This window comes from Lactuca serriola, chromosome 8, assembly GCF_051521515.1.
Source record: "Lactuca serriola cultivar US96UC23 chromosome 8, Lser_US96UC23_V15, whole genome shotgun sequence".
Lineage (NCBI taxonomy): Eukaryota > Viridiplantae > Streptophyta > Magnoliopsida > Asterales > Asteraceae > Lactuca > Lactuca serriola.
The window spans coordinates 125,052,975-125,070,567 of NC_136415.1; the positions used below are offsets into that span (position 1 = coordinate 125,052,975).

At 34.2% G+C, this 17,593-nt stretch overlaps 3 protein-coding genes across 4 annotated transcripts; 2 read left to right on the forward strand and 1 right to left on the reverse strand.

The window, feature by feature from the left end:
* Nucleotides 1–410: 410 nt before the first annotated feature.
* LOC145065887 (uncharacterized) lies at nucleotides 411–3,192 on the forward strand. Its single transcript, XM_079012986.1, has 5 exons — nucleotides 411–636; nucleotides 1,125–1,332; nucleotides 1,426–1,762; nucleotides 1,974–2,756; nucleotides 2,834–3,192. The coding sequence occupies exons 1-5, from the start codon at nucleotides 533–535 to the stop codon at nucleotides 2,923–2,925; spliced, it is 1,524 nt and encodes a 507-aa protein (XP_078869112.1). The 5' UTR covers nucleotides 411–532; the 3' UTR covers nucleotides 2,926–3,192.
* Nucleotides 3,193–3,962: 770 nt separating this feature from the next.
* Nucleotides 3,963–4,840, reverse strand: LOC145065888 (uncharacterized). Of its 2 annotated transcripts, none has more exons than XR_013688553.1 (2): nucleotides 4,699–4,835; nucleotides 3,963–4,237 (listed from the first exon to the last, which is right to left on the reverse strand). XR_013688553.1 is itself a non-coding variant. In XM_079012987.1 (2 exons), exons 1-2 carry the CDS (start codon nucleotides 4,817–4,819, stop codon nucleotides 4,124–4,126), a joined length of 240 nt encoding a protein of 79 aa, XP_078869113.1. In that variant the 5' UTR covers nucleotides 4,820–4,840; the 3' UTR covers nucleotides 3,963–4,123. The 2 variants fall into 2 exon arrangements, 1 of the variants encoding a protein (XP_078869113.1); XM_079012987.1 differs by having other exon boundaries at nucleotides 4,694–4,840.
* Nucleotides 4,841–9,113: 4,273 nt separating this feature from the next.
* LOC145069333 (Core-2/I-branching beta-1,6-N-acetylglucosaminyltransferase family protein) lies at nucleotides 9,114–10,782 on the forward strand. The gene is made up of 4 exons (XM_079016266.1): nucleotides 9,114–9,777; nucleotides 9,870–9,945; nucleotides 10,037–10,152; nucleotides 10,224–10,782. Exons 1-4 carry the CDS (start codon nucleotides 9,240–9,242, stop codon nucleotides 10,694–10,696), a joined length of 1,203 nt encoding a protein of 400 aa, XP_078872392.1. The 5' UTR covers nucleotides 9,114–9,239; the 3' UTR covers nucleotides 10,697–10,782.
* Nucleotides 10,783–17,593: the final 6,811 nt, after the last annotated feature.

Consider the following 17,593-nt stretch of genomic DNA (forward strand, 5'->3'; position numbering starts at 1 on the left):
CAAAATCTTTCTTATTCAACCCTTTATTCGACAAATACAATAATACATATATCTCCCCTATTATTAGTGAACACTATTTGATATTCATTATTCAGGCACTTGGGAACCAAAAAGTGAGATGGAGGAATCTGTTAAAACTAAAACAGTTAACTGTTCAACCATAAATCCATTAAATGATAAATCAGCTGCCATATGATGTTTGACCAGTCAACCAAAAATTTACGTTTTAACCAGAACATTTTTTTTTTTTTTTGTCTATTTTGGTTAATTGCTATATCCATAAAAGATAAAAATATGTCACAAGGTGAATATGTAATTACTTTTTACATTTTTGTCAAATATGGCACAAACCCCAAAGTCCTTAGGAATATTGTACACAAATACAATGATACAAGATGGAAATTAAGCATGTGGGTATGTACCTAAAAAAAGAGTTTGTGTCTGAATTATTCATCAAACCATTGCAGCACTACCCCAAAAACCCCCACTCAAGCTGCTGCTTCCACTATTCTATGATAAATTCATTTCATTAATGGCATCCAATACCGATGATATCGCCGCCGGTGCCGTCAACCTGGAACTCGAAGCCATGAGAACAGATGATTGCTCTTGGCAACCTTGCGAAATCTACTTCAGGTCTGAAATCAATGTCTTTGATCTGTTTATTTTCATTTTTCGTCATCAATTCCAGTGATTCACTTACTTATTATGGAACGCGATGATCTTTTCAGCTGGAAATAGTTCACGATAACGATCCTAGTAGCTTTTACTTCTTAATGATCGATTTATATCACTTCTGTTTGATGTTTACTTGATGTTTCTAGCTCGAGTTTGATTTTGACATGGATAATCCAAATCTACTCGAGTTTGGAATCAAACAAACTAAATCCGAGTTTCGCTGCCTAAATCGGGAAAGTTCCCTAGAGATATTATTACTTTCCAATTCCAGATGACACCTTATTTGGAACGAAAAGGGGGGTTTCCACATTGAGTGTAATCTTATGAAATCAGAAGAATTAACAAACATTAATAGAATTTAGTTGTTGAATTTTGATCTTTCATCTCAGCATTTGTTTATATTGTCGGATTATGATAAGTTCAGCTACTTCTGTTATCATCTGCAGCCCAAATGGCGGTGGTCTTGTTGTAAAATATGAGGATAACGATTCCCAAGATACATTAACGAGTGAAAAAGAAGCTCTGATGCGAATTCGAGCCCGTTCTCTTCCTCTCCAAGACGATGACTGTGCTCACATCAAACCAGGTGAGACTGTTCTTGTCAATCGAGACTCAGAATCTGAAGGAGCGTTCTTTGATGCAGAGGTAGAAAAGGTATATTTTCTTGCACTTGAGAATTCAATTTCTAGAGTATTTGATTGTTTGTTTTTCATCCATCCATGATCTAATCATCTGCACCATTAACAGGTGATACGGGTGAGACATTCAAAGAGGACGAAATGTAGATGTAGTTTCATGATTAGATGGCTGAAAAAAGATGTCAATGGTGGAAGTTTAACAGTTCCTTCTTCTTCAGTAATGAGATTGGCTAACAAAAACATCAATAATCATCCAACAATTTCAGCATTCATAGATGCAGTGCAGCTGAGTAACTCAAGTGACTCAGATATGTCTCCACAGATGGACATTGTCGGTGACTTTGATCTGGATCTACATGACTTGTTAGAAAAACAAATTGAAGGAATCAGAAACTCAGTTCATGGTTCCAAAAAGAGAATTAGAGATGAGATTTCTATGTTTGAAGGTAAACTCCATAACCAACATACATACACACATACATACATGAACTAAAGAATCGAGCATGATGCATTTCAAACACATATTAAACTTTAGAATATTAGATTATACACATAACAAGCATTCCTGTTGTGGTTACTTATTTCCAATAAGAACATACATATCTGGTGATTATTATTAGTTATTACTATTTACTAACAAACAAGTAAATAAAACAGATGTTTCAAAGCCAAATGGAAGAACACTGCAAGTCGAAATTTCAACTGAAAAAAATCATTCAAGAAGGTCAACCCGGAGTCAAAAGCAAAAGGGTGGACCAAAAAAACAGGAATCACCTGTAATCCCACCTCCAACAACTGAAGGAGAGCTTTCAGACAAAAAATCCCCTCTCAATCCTCTAGCTGCTCGTGCAGCTCTTGCTTCTTTAATGTCACATAAAAGCCTTGAAATTTCTGTTGATGTCAAGGAAACAAAAACCTTCAACTCCTCAGAAACAGAATATGCTCCAAAACCAGAAAAATTTGTCAAGAAACTTTTTTCGCCAACTAGTTCATCTGAATTGTTGGAAGAAGAAGAAGAAGATGAAGATGATGATGATGATGACAAGATGAATAATACTGAAACATCAACCAGGTCAACCCGTGCAAAAGTTCAGAAGGTCAAAGTCAATGTTACTGTTTCTGGTAACAAAGTGAGTGATTGCAAGAAGCGTACGCGTTCAGCGGTTGGGAAAAAGGAAGAAACAGAGACTATTGAGACTACAACAGAAAAGGATACTACTACTTTTCATGTGCAAAAAGACAAGAATACCCTTTTTGCCACATCATCACCTTATAACGAGGTTAAGAATTCGATTGATGGGAGAAGGAGTAAGCGTTCAGTGCTTAACAATGAGGTATCAGAGCCAACAACCAAAGAAATTGAGACCAAATCCACTCCGGGTCCCACTGCAGTAAAGAACAAGAAGACCAAGACAACTGGTAAAACTCAAGATTCAGGAGGTATGTGGATAGTTTTGTCATTTCATTTCATTTCATTTGTTAATTAATTTTAATTATCGAAATTGAATATTTGATAGGGAATGTGATGAGCAATGGTGGTAAGAAGGGTTTGGTTGAGTTGAAGGCACAAAGGGTGCGGTGTTCACCAAGGTTGAACCCTAAGACATGATATGATGCTCAAAACAAGGCGTACTCTTTTGTTGTATGTTTGATTAATGATTAATTATTTGCCACTTTGGTATGTATGGCATTTTCCTCCAAGTTGCCATGAAAAAGGGGCAAAACTAGGAGTGGTAATATAATATAATGCGATAAAAGACTATGGCTTCATGGTGATCATCATTATCTCTCTAGCGTCTTATGTTGTTGTATTGTTATCATGTAAAAGGGGCTAAACTTGGGAGTGGTGATATAATATCATGAATTTTGATAATCATTTATATTGGTTTCTCCTTTTGTTCAACATTGTGATTAGATAGATATAGAAAGATTTATAGTTTGACTAGTAAAGATTAAAATAAATATTGATTCAATAATGAAGAAAAAAGAAGGAAAGATAGGAAGGATTATCACAAATTTGTTTGAATTTATCTAATGTTTACTCATACCTATTCCTAGTGAAATTGTAACTGACAGGATTTTTGAAGGAAAAAAAATTGTTTTGGAGATATTTTTAAGACACCAGACAAAATTACATAAATGGTACATGTGCTCGTGCTTGGTCAAACGTACTAGGTGTGTATAAGTTTGAAAATTTATCTATTTTTAATGACTGCTGCCCACTGTAGCACCTCATTTTGCGAGATTTGGGGAAGAAAATTGAAAATTCCATTGTCCCGACCATTCCTTGAATCTGAGACTTCACTTATGGGGTGCCCATAGCCCAATCTTTACTCGGTGAGCCACAATCTTGCCTGTGTTTAAATTTTAATGCAGTCGGTATTTTGAGACATACAAACTCAAATTTCCCGTTCCCAAGTCCACAATTTTCTGTTAATTTAATTCGTAAAGTCCGTAATTATCCATCTTCAGTTTTACTTTTCACTTCTGAAAACAAGATAAACGACTTACATTACTAGATCCATGATTGATTTTCCTTATTTCTTAGACGACACAATATCTTACACTTAAAAAAAAAAAAAAGAATATATAAGTGATCTAAACACATACAAATCATTTCCAACATATATTCGCTCAACACAGACAGAGATAATGGTGTATTTTGAACAAAGAAATTGAGTTTAAGGTGCACAAAGAAAGAAAATTGACCAAACTAGTTCATATATTGTCTCACATCATGCATTTTCTCAAGGTCTACCACTACATCATATCAAAACATAATCCAGTTACATTTCTGGTCCTATCATCTAGTTTCCTGCATACTTTGGATCTGCCATCACAAAATGATAAGCGATAACCAAAAAGAATATGAAGATGCCCAGAGAATTGGCAAAGAATCCCAGGTCCTGATCGTTAAACATCTGTGTATAAGATACAACAAGAACATATATCAATCGTCATCACAAACATGACTTGCAACAACAACACACATCATTTAGGGTTTGTAAATGTAAATCCATTCTAAAATCACTTTCGTTTCATCATTTCCCAGGCAGTTTGGAGAAATCACATCGATAATTCAGTCGCTCTACTCGCAAAACCCTAAATCCATCCACAATTTCTACTAATCCAAATCCAACATCATATGCATCCGTAATACTTACCTAACTTATATCTAAATGCAAAACTTGAAATACAAACATATTTAGATTAACGAAAGGTAGAAACCGATGATAATCATATAGATATCATCATATCAACCCCGATGATGCGATTACCTAAAATTAGAAGAAGCTGTAACGTAAACCTAATCGGAAATTATAGTGATAATTGTAATAAGGAATCATGGATCACTCGACATCGTGATAGGAAAAAACCTGACATTGGCAATCTTCGAGAGCGAACTTCCACTTCTTCGCGAGAGCAGGTGCTATAGCCTGGTAGATGGAATGCGGAATCAGAGTGTTTACAAACCCGATCAAAATGTTAAAAATCCTCCTCATACAAGTCCAACCTTCGGATTCGGAGCCATTGAAGTGGTTATTTGGATAATTGGATTACCTGTATTTGGGTCATTCGAATAGTTTACTAGTTTAGTGGCCCAACTTTTGTTTCAACCCATTTAAACTTTGGACTATTTAATAATTGAATTTGAATTTAGTTAATAAATTAAAAACATATAAATATAACCATTTATCTAAACTATTATATAATAATACATAAAAAAATTAATGGCATCCCACAAATAAATGAATAACCACTATCGTTAGATGTTAGCAGGTACCACAACAACATGGATTTTACCCATAAACGATATTATTTTCACATTTGTACTTACATCTTGCATCAAACCATTTGTAAAATGGGTTCTACAATAAGCCATTTCACAATGCCATCTCGTAGTCATGTTTCTCTTAGTGCCCTTTCCACAATACTAATACTTCTGCGGTGTGGAACCAATTTTACCATAATGTTTCTGATTCAACGGTATCAAGAGTTGTCATTCATTCTTGAGATCGAGAGTTCAAGTTCCAGAGACATGTTTATTTGTGAGTAGTTTATGAATAGAATATATTTTCCGTTCAAAAAAAAGTTTACAGTGTGGAACCTATTTCATAAGGTCTGTTGTAAAATTTAAAAATGTTGAAATGACATCGTTTGTGGATAAATCCCTCATTTGCAGTAATTTAACTAAAAATAAAACGAAATCGAATAACTCAAATTAAAAAATGGTATAGATAGTTCGGTTGACCAAATATATAAACATTATGGATATTTATGGATGGTTAATCGAGTTAACTCATGTTTTGGTATGTCATCTGATTATCCTTGTTTAATGATGAGTTGTTGGTCGTAAATTTAAATACAAAATTTGTCTTCTTCGTAACTAAAAGGGCCAAGTGTTTTTTTTTTTTTTAAATAAACGTATGTATTGTAAGAACATTAAAATTCACAAAATAGAAAAATAGGAAAAAAATAACATACTCATTATTCTACTTGAATGCTTTTTAGCATTATAATATAAAAAACAATGTGGAATGATCATTAATATACTACTAACAATATTGGTAATAGTTATAATTAATAAAAGTAATATGATAAATTTTTGAGTTTTTGATTATTTGAGTTTGAAATCAGGTTAAGCTCTTTTGAAATAGATTTTATTGAATTCAAATTAAAACATATAAGGAAGGAGCTAGAGCATATAAAGATTGAATTCAAATTCATCTTGAGCTTTTTATACTTCATGTTGTATATAATGCATGTATATGTATAAGTTTTCAGGACTTGATCTTTGTCAGGATCATAGTTGAGCTTGAGTTCGTGTTGCTTGATCAAACATAATTTTAATAAAAGTTTTATTGCATATGGTTTAGCAAATCAAGCTTGATTAGTGGAATATATATATATATATATATATATATATATATATATATATATATATATATATATATATATATATATATTTGGTTCTTTTAAGAACGACTAGTATAAACACCATGTGATCCTATCTATAACTTCATATATTTGTCCACTATATGATTTGAATTTTCATTCTTGTGGCCGTTAGACACCTTTCCAGTAGTACACCTGATCTGATATCACCAGGCCAAAGACCATTGAATTTAAATTTATAAGTAATTTTGGTTGAATGAAATTAAATAAAGAGGGAATATAATATATGAGATAATTAAATAAATAGAACAATTAAAAGTGTTATTACACCTAGGGTCTATTTGATTATGTGCTGATTATCCGGTCAAAGGTTTTTCTCTGACTCGGATCGGTCAGCTTGTTTGATGAGAGTAAAAGAAACTATAAACTCACTCAATTATGCCTGAATCGGTCATGAGGTAAAAAGATGTTGACCGGGTCTATTTCCACAATTAGGCCACCTTTTACATCATATACTACGCTTCACTCTTTGACGACTCCTATTCCAGGTGTCGACTTCTCCCACCTCTGCCCAACACCGATTCCACTCCTTATTGTCTCTACATCACCTTCCTCTGCCACTCCTTTGTCAATGCCTTTTTTCCTTCATCACCATGGATTCATTCCCAACTAAATTTCAGAAAAGCATGTGGTATGTAATTTGCTCCATATTTTGTTATTTGTAATTGTTATATATTTGCAATATTCATTCATGTGGATTCTTTTACATGAGATCATAACTTCATGTGTATCACACAAATATTTCTACCGTTGTTGTTTATAGGCTTTTAATTATTTATGTTTAAATTGGATTTTACATGATATTTTGTACAACTACTTATCAATTTTATCAAACAAATACATTTTTTCGGTACAAAAGAGAATACAAGGGTAAAATGATCCTTTTTAGCAGTCAACGCAACTAGTTAGATACGTAATCAAACAACATAGTTTCAATTACAGAGAGACAGATACAATCAGAATTTCAGAGCCAGTCAAACTCTGACTTAGTCAACAACTATAAAAAACTCATTATGTATAATGTTTAGTTTGTTTCACGAATAAAATATTCTTTTTTAATATTTTATATATATATATATATATATACATATATATATATATATATATATATATATATATATATATATATATATATAAATACAATGTTCTATTTTAACTATAACTATATATTATTCATATTATTGATCTTATCTATCAACATGTCTTGCATATAACCATTTTCTCCCAAGAATATCATATTATAACAAAGATCTATGAAAATTGTAAATTTCAATTATTTTCAAAACTACCTTTTATAAATAAATAAAAATCAAATAAAATTATTATAGAATATGTCCGAAACAGTTTTTGTCTGAAAAAACATTTACGAAAATTTTAAATTTTGAAAATTTCAAAAATATTGGTTATAATTTGATGTATTTGGAAAAAGATATTATGTGAGCGACATTTTTTTTTGTGCGCCTAACAGGTCAAATACCTACTATTATTTAATCATGATTAATAAGATAGAGTTTTGACTAAAATGGTGTTATTAAAAAAAATATTTACCAATTTAGTATAGTTTTAAAAATATTTACCAAACTAGTGTTTTTTTTCTTATATTTTTTTTAGTTTTTCTTATTGTTTTTATTTTATTTAAATATTAGGTTTTTTAATTTCAGTTTTTTACATTTTTTTAAATATCAAAATTTTATTTTCTTTATTTCAGTGTTTTTCTTTTTTTAACATATGTTTAACATAATATAAAAACACACACAATCCCATGCATTATTCGTCAATTAAAAATAAAACGTTTTAAGACAATTACGGACTTCGGTAATAAAAAAGGCACCTTATTACTTTCTCTTTTGTAAATAGAGATCAAAATAATAAATAGAATAAATAATCTTCGTGTTCATGAAACCCATCCTCATTACTCAAATTACCTACTAGGTACCGTGAAGAAAAGGGAAAAACATTCTAACTAGATATATTGTGCCTTTCTTTTTAATACTTTTATAAATATTATGTCTAATATGGCTATATAGGTTTGTTTGTTTTTATATGTTTCAAAAGATATTGGAAGGGATAGTTTTGCTTTCGATAAGTTTTTTAATATTAAACTGATTTAGTCTTAACCAAAATATAAATTTTGATATATATGTAAATTTTATAATTTCGGACGGATATATATAATTTGCAATTTATAAGGATATTAAAGTATTATTGAAAGTTGGCAATGACTAACATAATTTATTAAAAGATCATATCATTTTTAATATACGTTTAACATAGATGTTTTGACGTCATTTAAAAATTAAACATTGTATTAATGTTAGAAAGATTTCTAGCGGAACGAAATTTTTTTGTGTTTAATGCTATTATTTGTGACAGATGACAATAAGTATCTTATTTTTAAGTGATGATAATGCATGAAATTATGTGTTTTCTCATTGTTTTTATACTTTGTTAAACATATATTAAAAAAAAAACAAAAAACAAAAAAAGTAAAAACTGATATTAAAAAAACAGTAAAAAGCTGAAATAAAAAAAACCCCAACATTTAAATAAAATTAAATCAGTAAGAAAAAACACAAAATAGAAGAAAAATGAAAAAAATCAACTAATTTGGTAAATATTTTTGAAACTATACTAAGATTGATAAATATTTTTTTTCAAATAAAATTATGATAGATTATGTTTTTAGTTTTTATATAAAAAATATTGGATTTAATTAAAATCCCTGACGGTATTTGCATTATCGGAAATAAAGTATATTGATAGATAGGTAGTATTATAAATTATCATTCAATATCTTCAAAATAAAAATAAAAAGTAAACAAATAAAAAACATATCAGATAGTTCCATTATAGTTTCCCCATTTTATCGTACAAAAGAGGAACTACTCGTTTGGGGTAAGGAAAGGAAATAATGAGTCAAAGTGTTTGTCTGATCGTCTTCCCCACTCGATTCTGTTGATTCCAAATATGACTACCAAACGATCACACGTTCGATTTCGATTCACTTCACATCAAAGATTCAACAACTATCTCGCCCCTTTCTTCCTCTTTTTAACCGCACTCTCTCTCATCCTTTTTCTCGCTCTAAGATCATCCCCACATTCAATTTCCAAAACCCTTTCAAACTCCGACGCCATTTCCAATTCAATCTCCGACACAGCCAATAACTTGCCTGAGGTTCCTCGGTTTGCTTACTTCATCACCGGTACAAGAGGCGATGGTGTTCGTCTGCACCGGTTGCTCCGGGCGGTGTATCATCCGCGAAATTATTACTTGTTGCATCTGGATCTGGAAGCTTCTGATGCAGAGAGAGTTGATCTCGCGAAGAATTTCAAGGAGGTAAACAATGTGATGGTGGTTGGAAAAGCTAATTTGGTGACTTCTAAGGGACCTACCATGATTGCTTGTATGTTGCACGCTATTGCTCTTTTGCTGAAGCAAGGAAAGGACTGGAACTGGTTTATCAATCTCAGTGCTTCAGATTATCCTCTTATGCCTCAGGATGGTTAGTTTTCCCAATTTCAGTGATCTAATTTCAGCTTCAATATGATGTTTTGATTTTCGACCTCGTTCTCTTTTTGTTGTTCTAATTTTCAGACATTCTCCACATTTTCTCCTATTTGCCAAGGGATTTGAACTTTCTCGAGCACACAACCAACATCGGCTGGAAAGAGTGAGTTTGCAGCTCATAGTTAGATCTCCTTCATCGTTTCTCAGATAAGATGTTCATCGATACCTCAATTTCTTACCTTATATCTTTGCAGGTTTCAAAGGGCAAGGCCAATCATAATTGATCCCGGCTTATATCATTCAAAGAAATCTGGTGTTTTCTGGGCCAAAGAGAAACGATCCATGCCTTCTTCATTCAAGTTGTTCATGGGTGTGTACTTCTCTTACCTTTTGTATGATTTTATAAAACAAGATTTTACCTTTTTTTTTTTGATGCAACAGGCTCTTCTTGGGTTGTTCTTACTAGACCCTTCCTTGAGTTTTGCGTTTGGGGATGGGATAATCTCCCTCGTACTCTTCTTATGTATTACACAAACTTCTTATCATCTCCTGAAGGATACTTTCACACAGTCATCTGTAACCATAAAGACTATCAGAACACGACTGTCAACCATGACATGCACTACATCAAATGGGATAATCCCCCAAAACAGTACCCTGTAAATCTCACAATCCAACACTTTTCTGACATGGTTGAAAGTGGAGCTCCCTTTGGGCATTCTTTTGCCCAAAATGACCCGGTTCTTGACAAAATTGACCATGAGCTTCTGGGAAGATCTGTTGACCAGTTGGGAAGATCGGTCATTTATTTAAAGGCAGATGCTATTAAACCATCTGTGAGTTCAAAGAGACTTGAGAAACTTGTATCTCATCTTTTAAGTACTGAAAATTTCAGGCCTAAACAGTGTAAGTAATGTAGTTGTGAGTGTCCTGATTCTTTGATTTCTTTCTGTTGTAGTTGTGTTCTATTATTTGTGAATATGGTTGATCAAGTTTGAGATTTGATTTTGTTAGGGTAACTTCAGCAGAGTGTCAATATTTCATTTTTGTCCTCCATATTCATTCCAACCATATTGCGAAGTTCAAGTATTTTATAGAACTAAGTTTTGTGTTATACTATTTTGAGTAAATTATATTTTTTAGTATATAACTGATTTTTTATAAATTTAGAAGCAATTATTTATTTATTTTATTTATGTATTACAAATTTGGTCTTTATTTTTCAGTTTCTTAACAAACTTGAATTTAATATTGAAAGACCAGATTGTAGCACTATGACCATAAAAATATTGCAATACATGAAAATAAAAACTTGGACCAGATTGTATGGAAAATATAGTTGACACACAAAATATGGTGAAAATTAATAGTTGATGTTTTCCTGGGATTTTCTAACATCTACCTTAAAGACATATAAAAAGGATTAATAGCAGGTGTTTTAAGACTTTTTTTTTACTGCTTTTCAAAAAACCTCTCTATTTATATCTGAAATATCTATTTTAAAATGTTTAATTTCAACTATTTATATCTGAAATATCTATTTTAAAATGTTTAATTTCAACGTTTTTCAATAAAATATTTGATTTTATGTATTAATATCATATACACTTCACATATACCATTTTGTTTAACTTTTTGTTAAATTTTATGCGTTAATATTAAGAAACTTTCAATAATTTCCTCACCATTTTTTTTTCATTTTTGAACCATATACCTTCAAATAAATTTCTATGTAGTGTTGCTGCCGGTGTTGTACTCTTGTGTTTGATGCTTGGTTGCTTGATGCCCTCTTCAAGGATTATGCCTAGGTAAAATTACCAAGTCTTGTTGGTGCAAATCATTCACTTCTTTTTCTGTCCACCAAGTGTTTGATAAAATGTTTAAATGAAGTTTTCAAGTGTTGCAATCAATTTTGGGCCCAATAAGATGTAGAGTTCATACTTTCGTGTTTGTGCCAAATCTCATGACTTGTAACTCCGATTAAGGCGATTCAAAATGATTTGAAAACTAAACAAAATTTTGGACGACTTTCGTGTTTATGACAAAATGTGAAATCCAACTTTCATGACGTGGTGATCATCATTCATCTACCGGGACGTGGTAAATGGAAACTTCATGAGCATTGACTTGGCTTGGAGAATAAGGGATATCTATGAAGACCATGACGTGGTGTCTATCTACCACGACGCGGTGACCAAATTTTAGGTAAGTGTATGTATTTCGGACATTAGGCCGTTTCCAGAAGTGAGATGCCAGAGAGCTGTGACAATTGACGAAGAAAAACCCATCCAAGAACCCTTGGAAGGCGGAATTCGACTGGATATCAAACGATAAAGAGATTAAAGCAAGGATTCGCATCTACACATTCAGTTTGGTTAGTTTAATGATGTTTAGCCTAGTTTTCCTTTTGTTTATGTGTTTTCCAGCTGTGAATAAGGACTAATAACCCTTCCTTTCATTTAGATTAGATGAACTCCTGAATACTATGTGTTGAATTCTTGTTTGATGGATTGATGAAGTTAGTTATAGCTTTAAATATTGTTTGATAAATCTAAACTCAACCTGTGAAAGTTTCTATCTTTATTGCACTGTCTCAAAATTGTACGGTTAAACTACATTTAATTGCTTGAAATTGATTTACCTAGCTATTATGATCATTAAATTGTTAGAGTTAGTGATTAGTCATATCATAGTATAGGTGATAAGTTAGTTGCTTGGCTGTGTTAGAAAGCAATATTAATTTTATCATAATATTTGTTTGATTACTAGACTTGACCAAAGAATAATAGTCAGAGTCCAAATTACCTTTAAAATCAATTTAGTGTCCTTAACTTGCATTATTATTGGAGTTAAAGTTATTGAATTGACTTATGCTAGTTAGTTTAATCATGATGACTAGTAATTTTTATTTGGTAACTAACAAAATTAATCTATTATCTTGAAATCAACCATAGGAAACAGGAGAGATTCAAAGCTAAAAGAAAGTATTTTTTATTATTGGTTTTAAATATCGTCTTTCTAGTCATTAATTAAGTATTTTAATTTAATTTTTTATGAACTTGTAAAATCAGATAAAACCCCATATTTAGTTGTTTTTCTTAGTTTAACTTTTTATAACACCAGTTCCAGATGTGTGTGTGTATATATATATATATATATATATATATATATATATATATATATTTGTATTCTTAGCAATCAAGACCTCAATATGGGATTTTGGGTGTCGGCGACATGGTGGTGAAGACACCACGACGTGGAGTCACCCAATGAGAATGGACATCATTTTAAACACCACGACGTGGCACAGTTTAGGCCATGACGTGGTGGTGGCCAACATGCAAACCACAACTTTTCCATCTTTTAAGCCTATTTAAGGGATGTTATGGCTAAGGTTTTCTCACTCTCATACTCCATCACATCCTTTCGACCTAGAGCAAATCCTAGGCTCTATTGTTGACATTTTGAGTTTTTGTAGTGTTTTGTGGTGCCTTGAAGAAAAAGAAGGTGCTCTTGGTGCATAGATCCAACAATCAAACCTCCTTATCACATTCTTACATGCATTCTAGACTCTTTTAAGTCCACAAGTCTTTATCTTTTGTGTGCAATCCTCCTCGCGGGCAGAGCTTCGGCTCGGGAATAACGCTCTTCGGGATCTTCGGGGCTTCGGATCTCGCCTCGGGGCTCGGGAATATTACCGGGGCTTCGGGATATAAACGACACGCAAATCGAGGAAAAACTAGAGAGAAAAGGATGGAATTTGTAAAAGAAAATCGGCTGCCTTCGCAAGCCTTTTATAGGGGCTGAACCCTCGCACGTACGCGGGGCGTACGCCTCGGATCGTAAGCACTTGCGTCATCGGAGGTACTTGAGTGCTGACTTCGTCATCCTTCGTTGTATGCTGGGCATACATCAATACGCGGGGGGGTACTTCGGATAGGTCGGCTGACTCCTCTTCGGATAATATCGGAGGTTTAATTAAAAATAAATATTAAATATTTAATAAACATCAAAAATTCATATCTCCTTCATACGAACTTCGTTTTCGACGTTCTTTATATCCACGCGTTGGTGAGACTACGTTCTACAACTTTCGTTTAGACCCCGTCGGTAAATTTTGATTTTACTTTTATTATTTATTTATAGGAGGCCGGGACAGAAAAACTTCGTTATAAATTCATAACTTCTTCGTCTGACGTCCGTTCTCGCCTATCTTTTCATCGTTTCACTACTAACAACGAGATCTTCGATTCTCGTTTAGATTGTTTCGGCTAAAAACCACTCGATCTCAAATCGAGTATTCGGGCTGCATACTGCCCAGTTGAAACTTCAGAAATTCATAACTTCCTCATACGAAGTCAGATTTGGGCGTTCTATATATATTCGGAAACCTCGTTTCAGCCACTACAACTTTATGCAAAGATATCGAGCATATCTAATATTTTAATTTTAACGCTTATTTTATTCTTAATTCATTAAATTATAATAATTAAGAAAATAAACACATAAATCACATAATTCACATAATTCACAAATAATACATTTTTATTATTTCAAATTGGGGTTACAAAGGTTAACCTAGACTATTACATTGCTAAAGATGGCAAGCCCAGAAACACGGGCGTTACAATTCTCCCCACCTTAGAATGATTCCGTCCCCGGAATCACACACCAGCAAACAAATGCGGATAGCGACTCATCATGTCACTCTCCGTCTCCCAGGTGAGATTCGGCCCATTCGTGTGTTTCCATTGGACAAGCACTAACTCAACCATCTTACGTCGCAATTTCTTAGTCTTTCGGTCAACGATTGCCTCCGGTTCCTCAATCAACCTTTTGTTCTCATCGATCCTCAACTCCGAAAGTGGAATTATGTCGGGAACTTCTCCCGTGAACTTCCTCAAGTAACACACATGAAAAGTGTTATGAATTCCATTCAGTTCTTCTGGTAGTTCGAGCTTGTAAGCTTGGTTCTCAATTTTCTGAAGAACTTTAAACGGTCCAATAAACTTTGGACTTAACTTTCCCCTTTTACCAAATCTTATAAGTCCCTTCCACGGCGAGACTTTAAGCAAAACCGAATCTCCAACTTCAAAAGTCATCGGTCTTCGCTTTTTGTCAGCATATCTCTTTTGACGGTCCTGAGCTGCTAACATTCTTTCCTTAATTATTTTCAACTTTTCAGCAGTTTGATGGACTATCTCCGGCCCCATAAACTGCTTTTCCCCAGCCTCAAGCCAACAAGACGGCGTACGACACTTCTGTCCATACAATGCTTGATAAGGTGCCATCTTTATGCTCGAGTGAAAACTATTATTATAGGAAAATTCTACCAAAGGTAAATGTTCATCCCAATTACCTAGGAATTCCAAGGTACACGCTCTCAACATATCTTCAAGTGTTTGTATCGTCCGTTCGCTCTGACCATCAGTCTGCGGATGGTAAGCTGTACTTAAACACAACTTGGTACCCAATTCCTCTTGTAGACTTTTCCAAAACCTCGAGGTGAAACGGCTATCACGATCCGACACAATCATTAGCGGAACACCGTGAAGCCTCACAATTTCCTTCACGTAAGAATTTGCAAGATTCTCCATAGACCATTTCTCATTGGCTGCTATGAAATGCGCACTCTTAGTGAATCGATCAACGACCACCCAAGTCATGTCGTGACCACTTTTTGTTCTGGGTAGTTTAGTGACAATATCCATAACAATGTCTTCCCACTTACCCATAGGCACAGGTAATGGTTCTAAACTCCCGTATGGTTTCTGATGTTGTGCCTTGACTCTTGCACAAGTCACACACTCGGCCACATACTTCGCAATGTCAAGCTTCATCGTCGGCCACCAATAATAGGGTTTCAGGTCCCTATACATTTTTGTGCTACCGGGATGAATCGAGTACATGGTTTTGTGAGTTTCTTCCATCAGAAGATCTCTGACTCCTCCTGTCTTAGGTATCCAAATCCGATCTTGGAACACCTTCAGTCCGTGACTGTTTACACCGAACACCAACGTTTTGCCCAAACGTTCCTCCTTCCGGTCATTCTTCTCAGAAGCTTCGCTTTGAGCTTTCTTTATAATTTCCAAAATAGTCGAGACAACTTCAATTCTCAACGCTCTTGGCCTTCTCCTTTCAAGATTGACTTTCTGACTGAGAGCATCAGCAACAACATTGGCTTTACCGGGGTGGTAAAGTATCTCACAGTCGTAGTCTTTAAGTAATTCCAACCAGCGTCGTTGCCTCATATTCAATTCTTTCTGACCAAAGAGATATTGGATACTCTTATGATCAGTGAAAAGTTTGCACTTCGTGCCATAGAGGTAATGCCTCCATATTTTCAGTGCGAAAACTACCGCTGCCAACTCCAAATCATGAGTCGGGTAGTTCTTTTCGTGCTCTTTCAGCTGTCGAGACGCATATGCGATCACCTTATCCCTTTGGGTCAAAACGCAACCCAACCCAACCCCAGACGCATCGCTATAAACAGCGAAGTCTTCATCCCCATCGGGTAGAGAAAGAATCGGTGCCTCACATAGTTTCTTCTTTAGTCTCTCGAATGCTTCTTTATGCTTATCACTCCAAGCATAAGTAGCTCCTTTGTGGGTCAAAGCTGTTAATGGACTAGCGATCGAAGAAAAGCCTTGGATAAACCTTCGGTAATATCCGGCTAATCCTAAAAAGCTTCGGATCTCCGTGGGACTTTTTGGTTGTTCCCACTTCATTACAGCTTCAATCTTTGCTGGATCAACCATTATACCTTCTTGGTTGACCACGTGACCCAAGAATTGGACTTCACGAATCCAAAAATCACATTTGGAGAACTTCGCATACAACTTCTTCTTCTTCAAGACTTCCAACACTTCTCGCAAGTGTCTGCCATGCTCTTCTTGGCTTTTTGAATAAATCAGAATGTCATCTATGAACACTATCACAAATTTATCAAGGAACGGATTACAAACTCTGTTCATTAAATCCATGAATGCTGCTGGAGCATTGGTTAGTCCAAACGACATAACCAAAAACTCGTAGTGTCCATATCGCGTTCTGAATGCAGTCTTCTTTATATCCTGCTCTCTTACTTTCAGCTGATGATATCCTGACCTCAGGTCGATCTTTGAAAAATAACTTGAACCTTGTAGTTGATCGAATAGGTCATCAATCCTTGGAAACGAATATCTATTCTTTATTGTTGCCTTATTCAGCTCTCGGTAATCAACGCACATCCTCATGCTTCCATCTTTCTTCTTTACGAATAACACCGTAGCTCCCCAGGGTGATGAACTAGGTCTTATGAAACCTTTGTCCAATAACTCCTGAAGTTGCATCATTAGCTCCTTCATCTCCGTCGGTGCTAATTGATAAGGTGCTTTTGCAATTGGCGTTGTTCCAGGCAACAAGTCGATACGAAATTCTACTTGTTGATCGGGGGGTAATCCAGGAAGATCTTCGGGAAATACTTCCGGATAATCACACACAACATGAATATTTTGCATCACCTTCTTTTCCTTCTTAGCGTCGATCACGAATGCCAAGTATGATGTACACCCCTTGGTCAAACATTTTCTGGCTTTCATTAGAGAAATGATTCCAGAATTTACTCTGCGTTTATCTCCGTACACCATAAACGATTCCTTCCCAGGCGGGTTCACTTTCACTATTTTCTTCTTGCATAAAATTTCGGCATCATTGGCGCTAAGCCAATCCATTCCCAAAACGATGTCGAAACCGTTAAGTTCAATAGACAATAATTCCTCGTGGAACTTATTCCCATTCAGATCAATTAAGATGTTTTTCATACGATGGCT

Excerpts from the sequence above, each read along its gene's own strand:
- LOC145065887 (XM_079012986.1), top strand. The coding sequence starts at position 533 with ATGGCATCCAATACCGATGATATCGCCGCCGGTGCCGTCAACCTGGAA. Across the intron at positions 637-1,124 it reads CCTTGCGAAATCTACTTCAG|CCCAAATGGCGGTGGTCTTG; the intron begins GTCTGAAATCAA and ends TATCATCTGCAG. Across the intron at positions 1,333-1,425 it reads TTGATGCAGAGGTAGAAAAG|GTGATACGGGTGAGACATTC; the intron begins GTATATTTTCTT and ends CACCATTAACAG.
- LOC145065888 (XM_079012987.1), bottom strand. The coding sequence starts at position 4,819 with ATGAGGAGGATTTTTAACATTTTGATCGGGTTTGTAAACACTCTGATT. Across the intron at positions 4,238-4,693 it reads TCGAAGATTGCCAATGTCAG|ATGTTTAACGATCAGGACCT; the intron begins GTTTTTTCCTAT and ends TCTTATACACAG.
- LOC145069333 (XM_079016266.1), top strand. The coding sequence starts at position 9,240 with ATGACTACCAAACGATCACACGTTCGATTTCGATTCACTTCACATCAA. Across the intron at positions 9,778-9,869 it reads TCCTCTTATGCCTCAGGATG|ACATTCTCCACATTTTCTCC; the intron begins GTTAGTTTTCCC and ends TCTAATTTTCAG. Across the intron at positions 10,153-10,223 it reads TTCATTCAAGTTGTTCATGG|GCTCTTCTTGGGTTGTTCTT; the intron begins GTGTGTACTTCT and ends TTGATGCAACAG.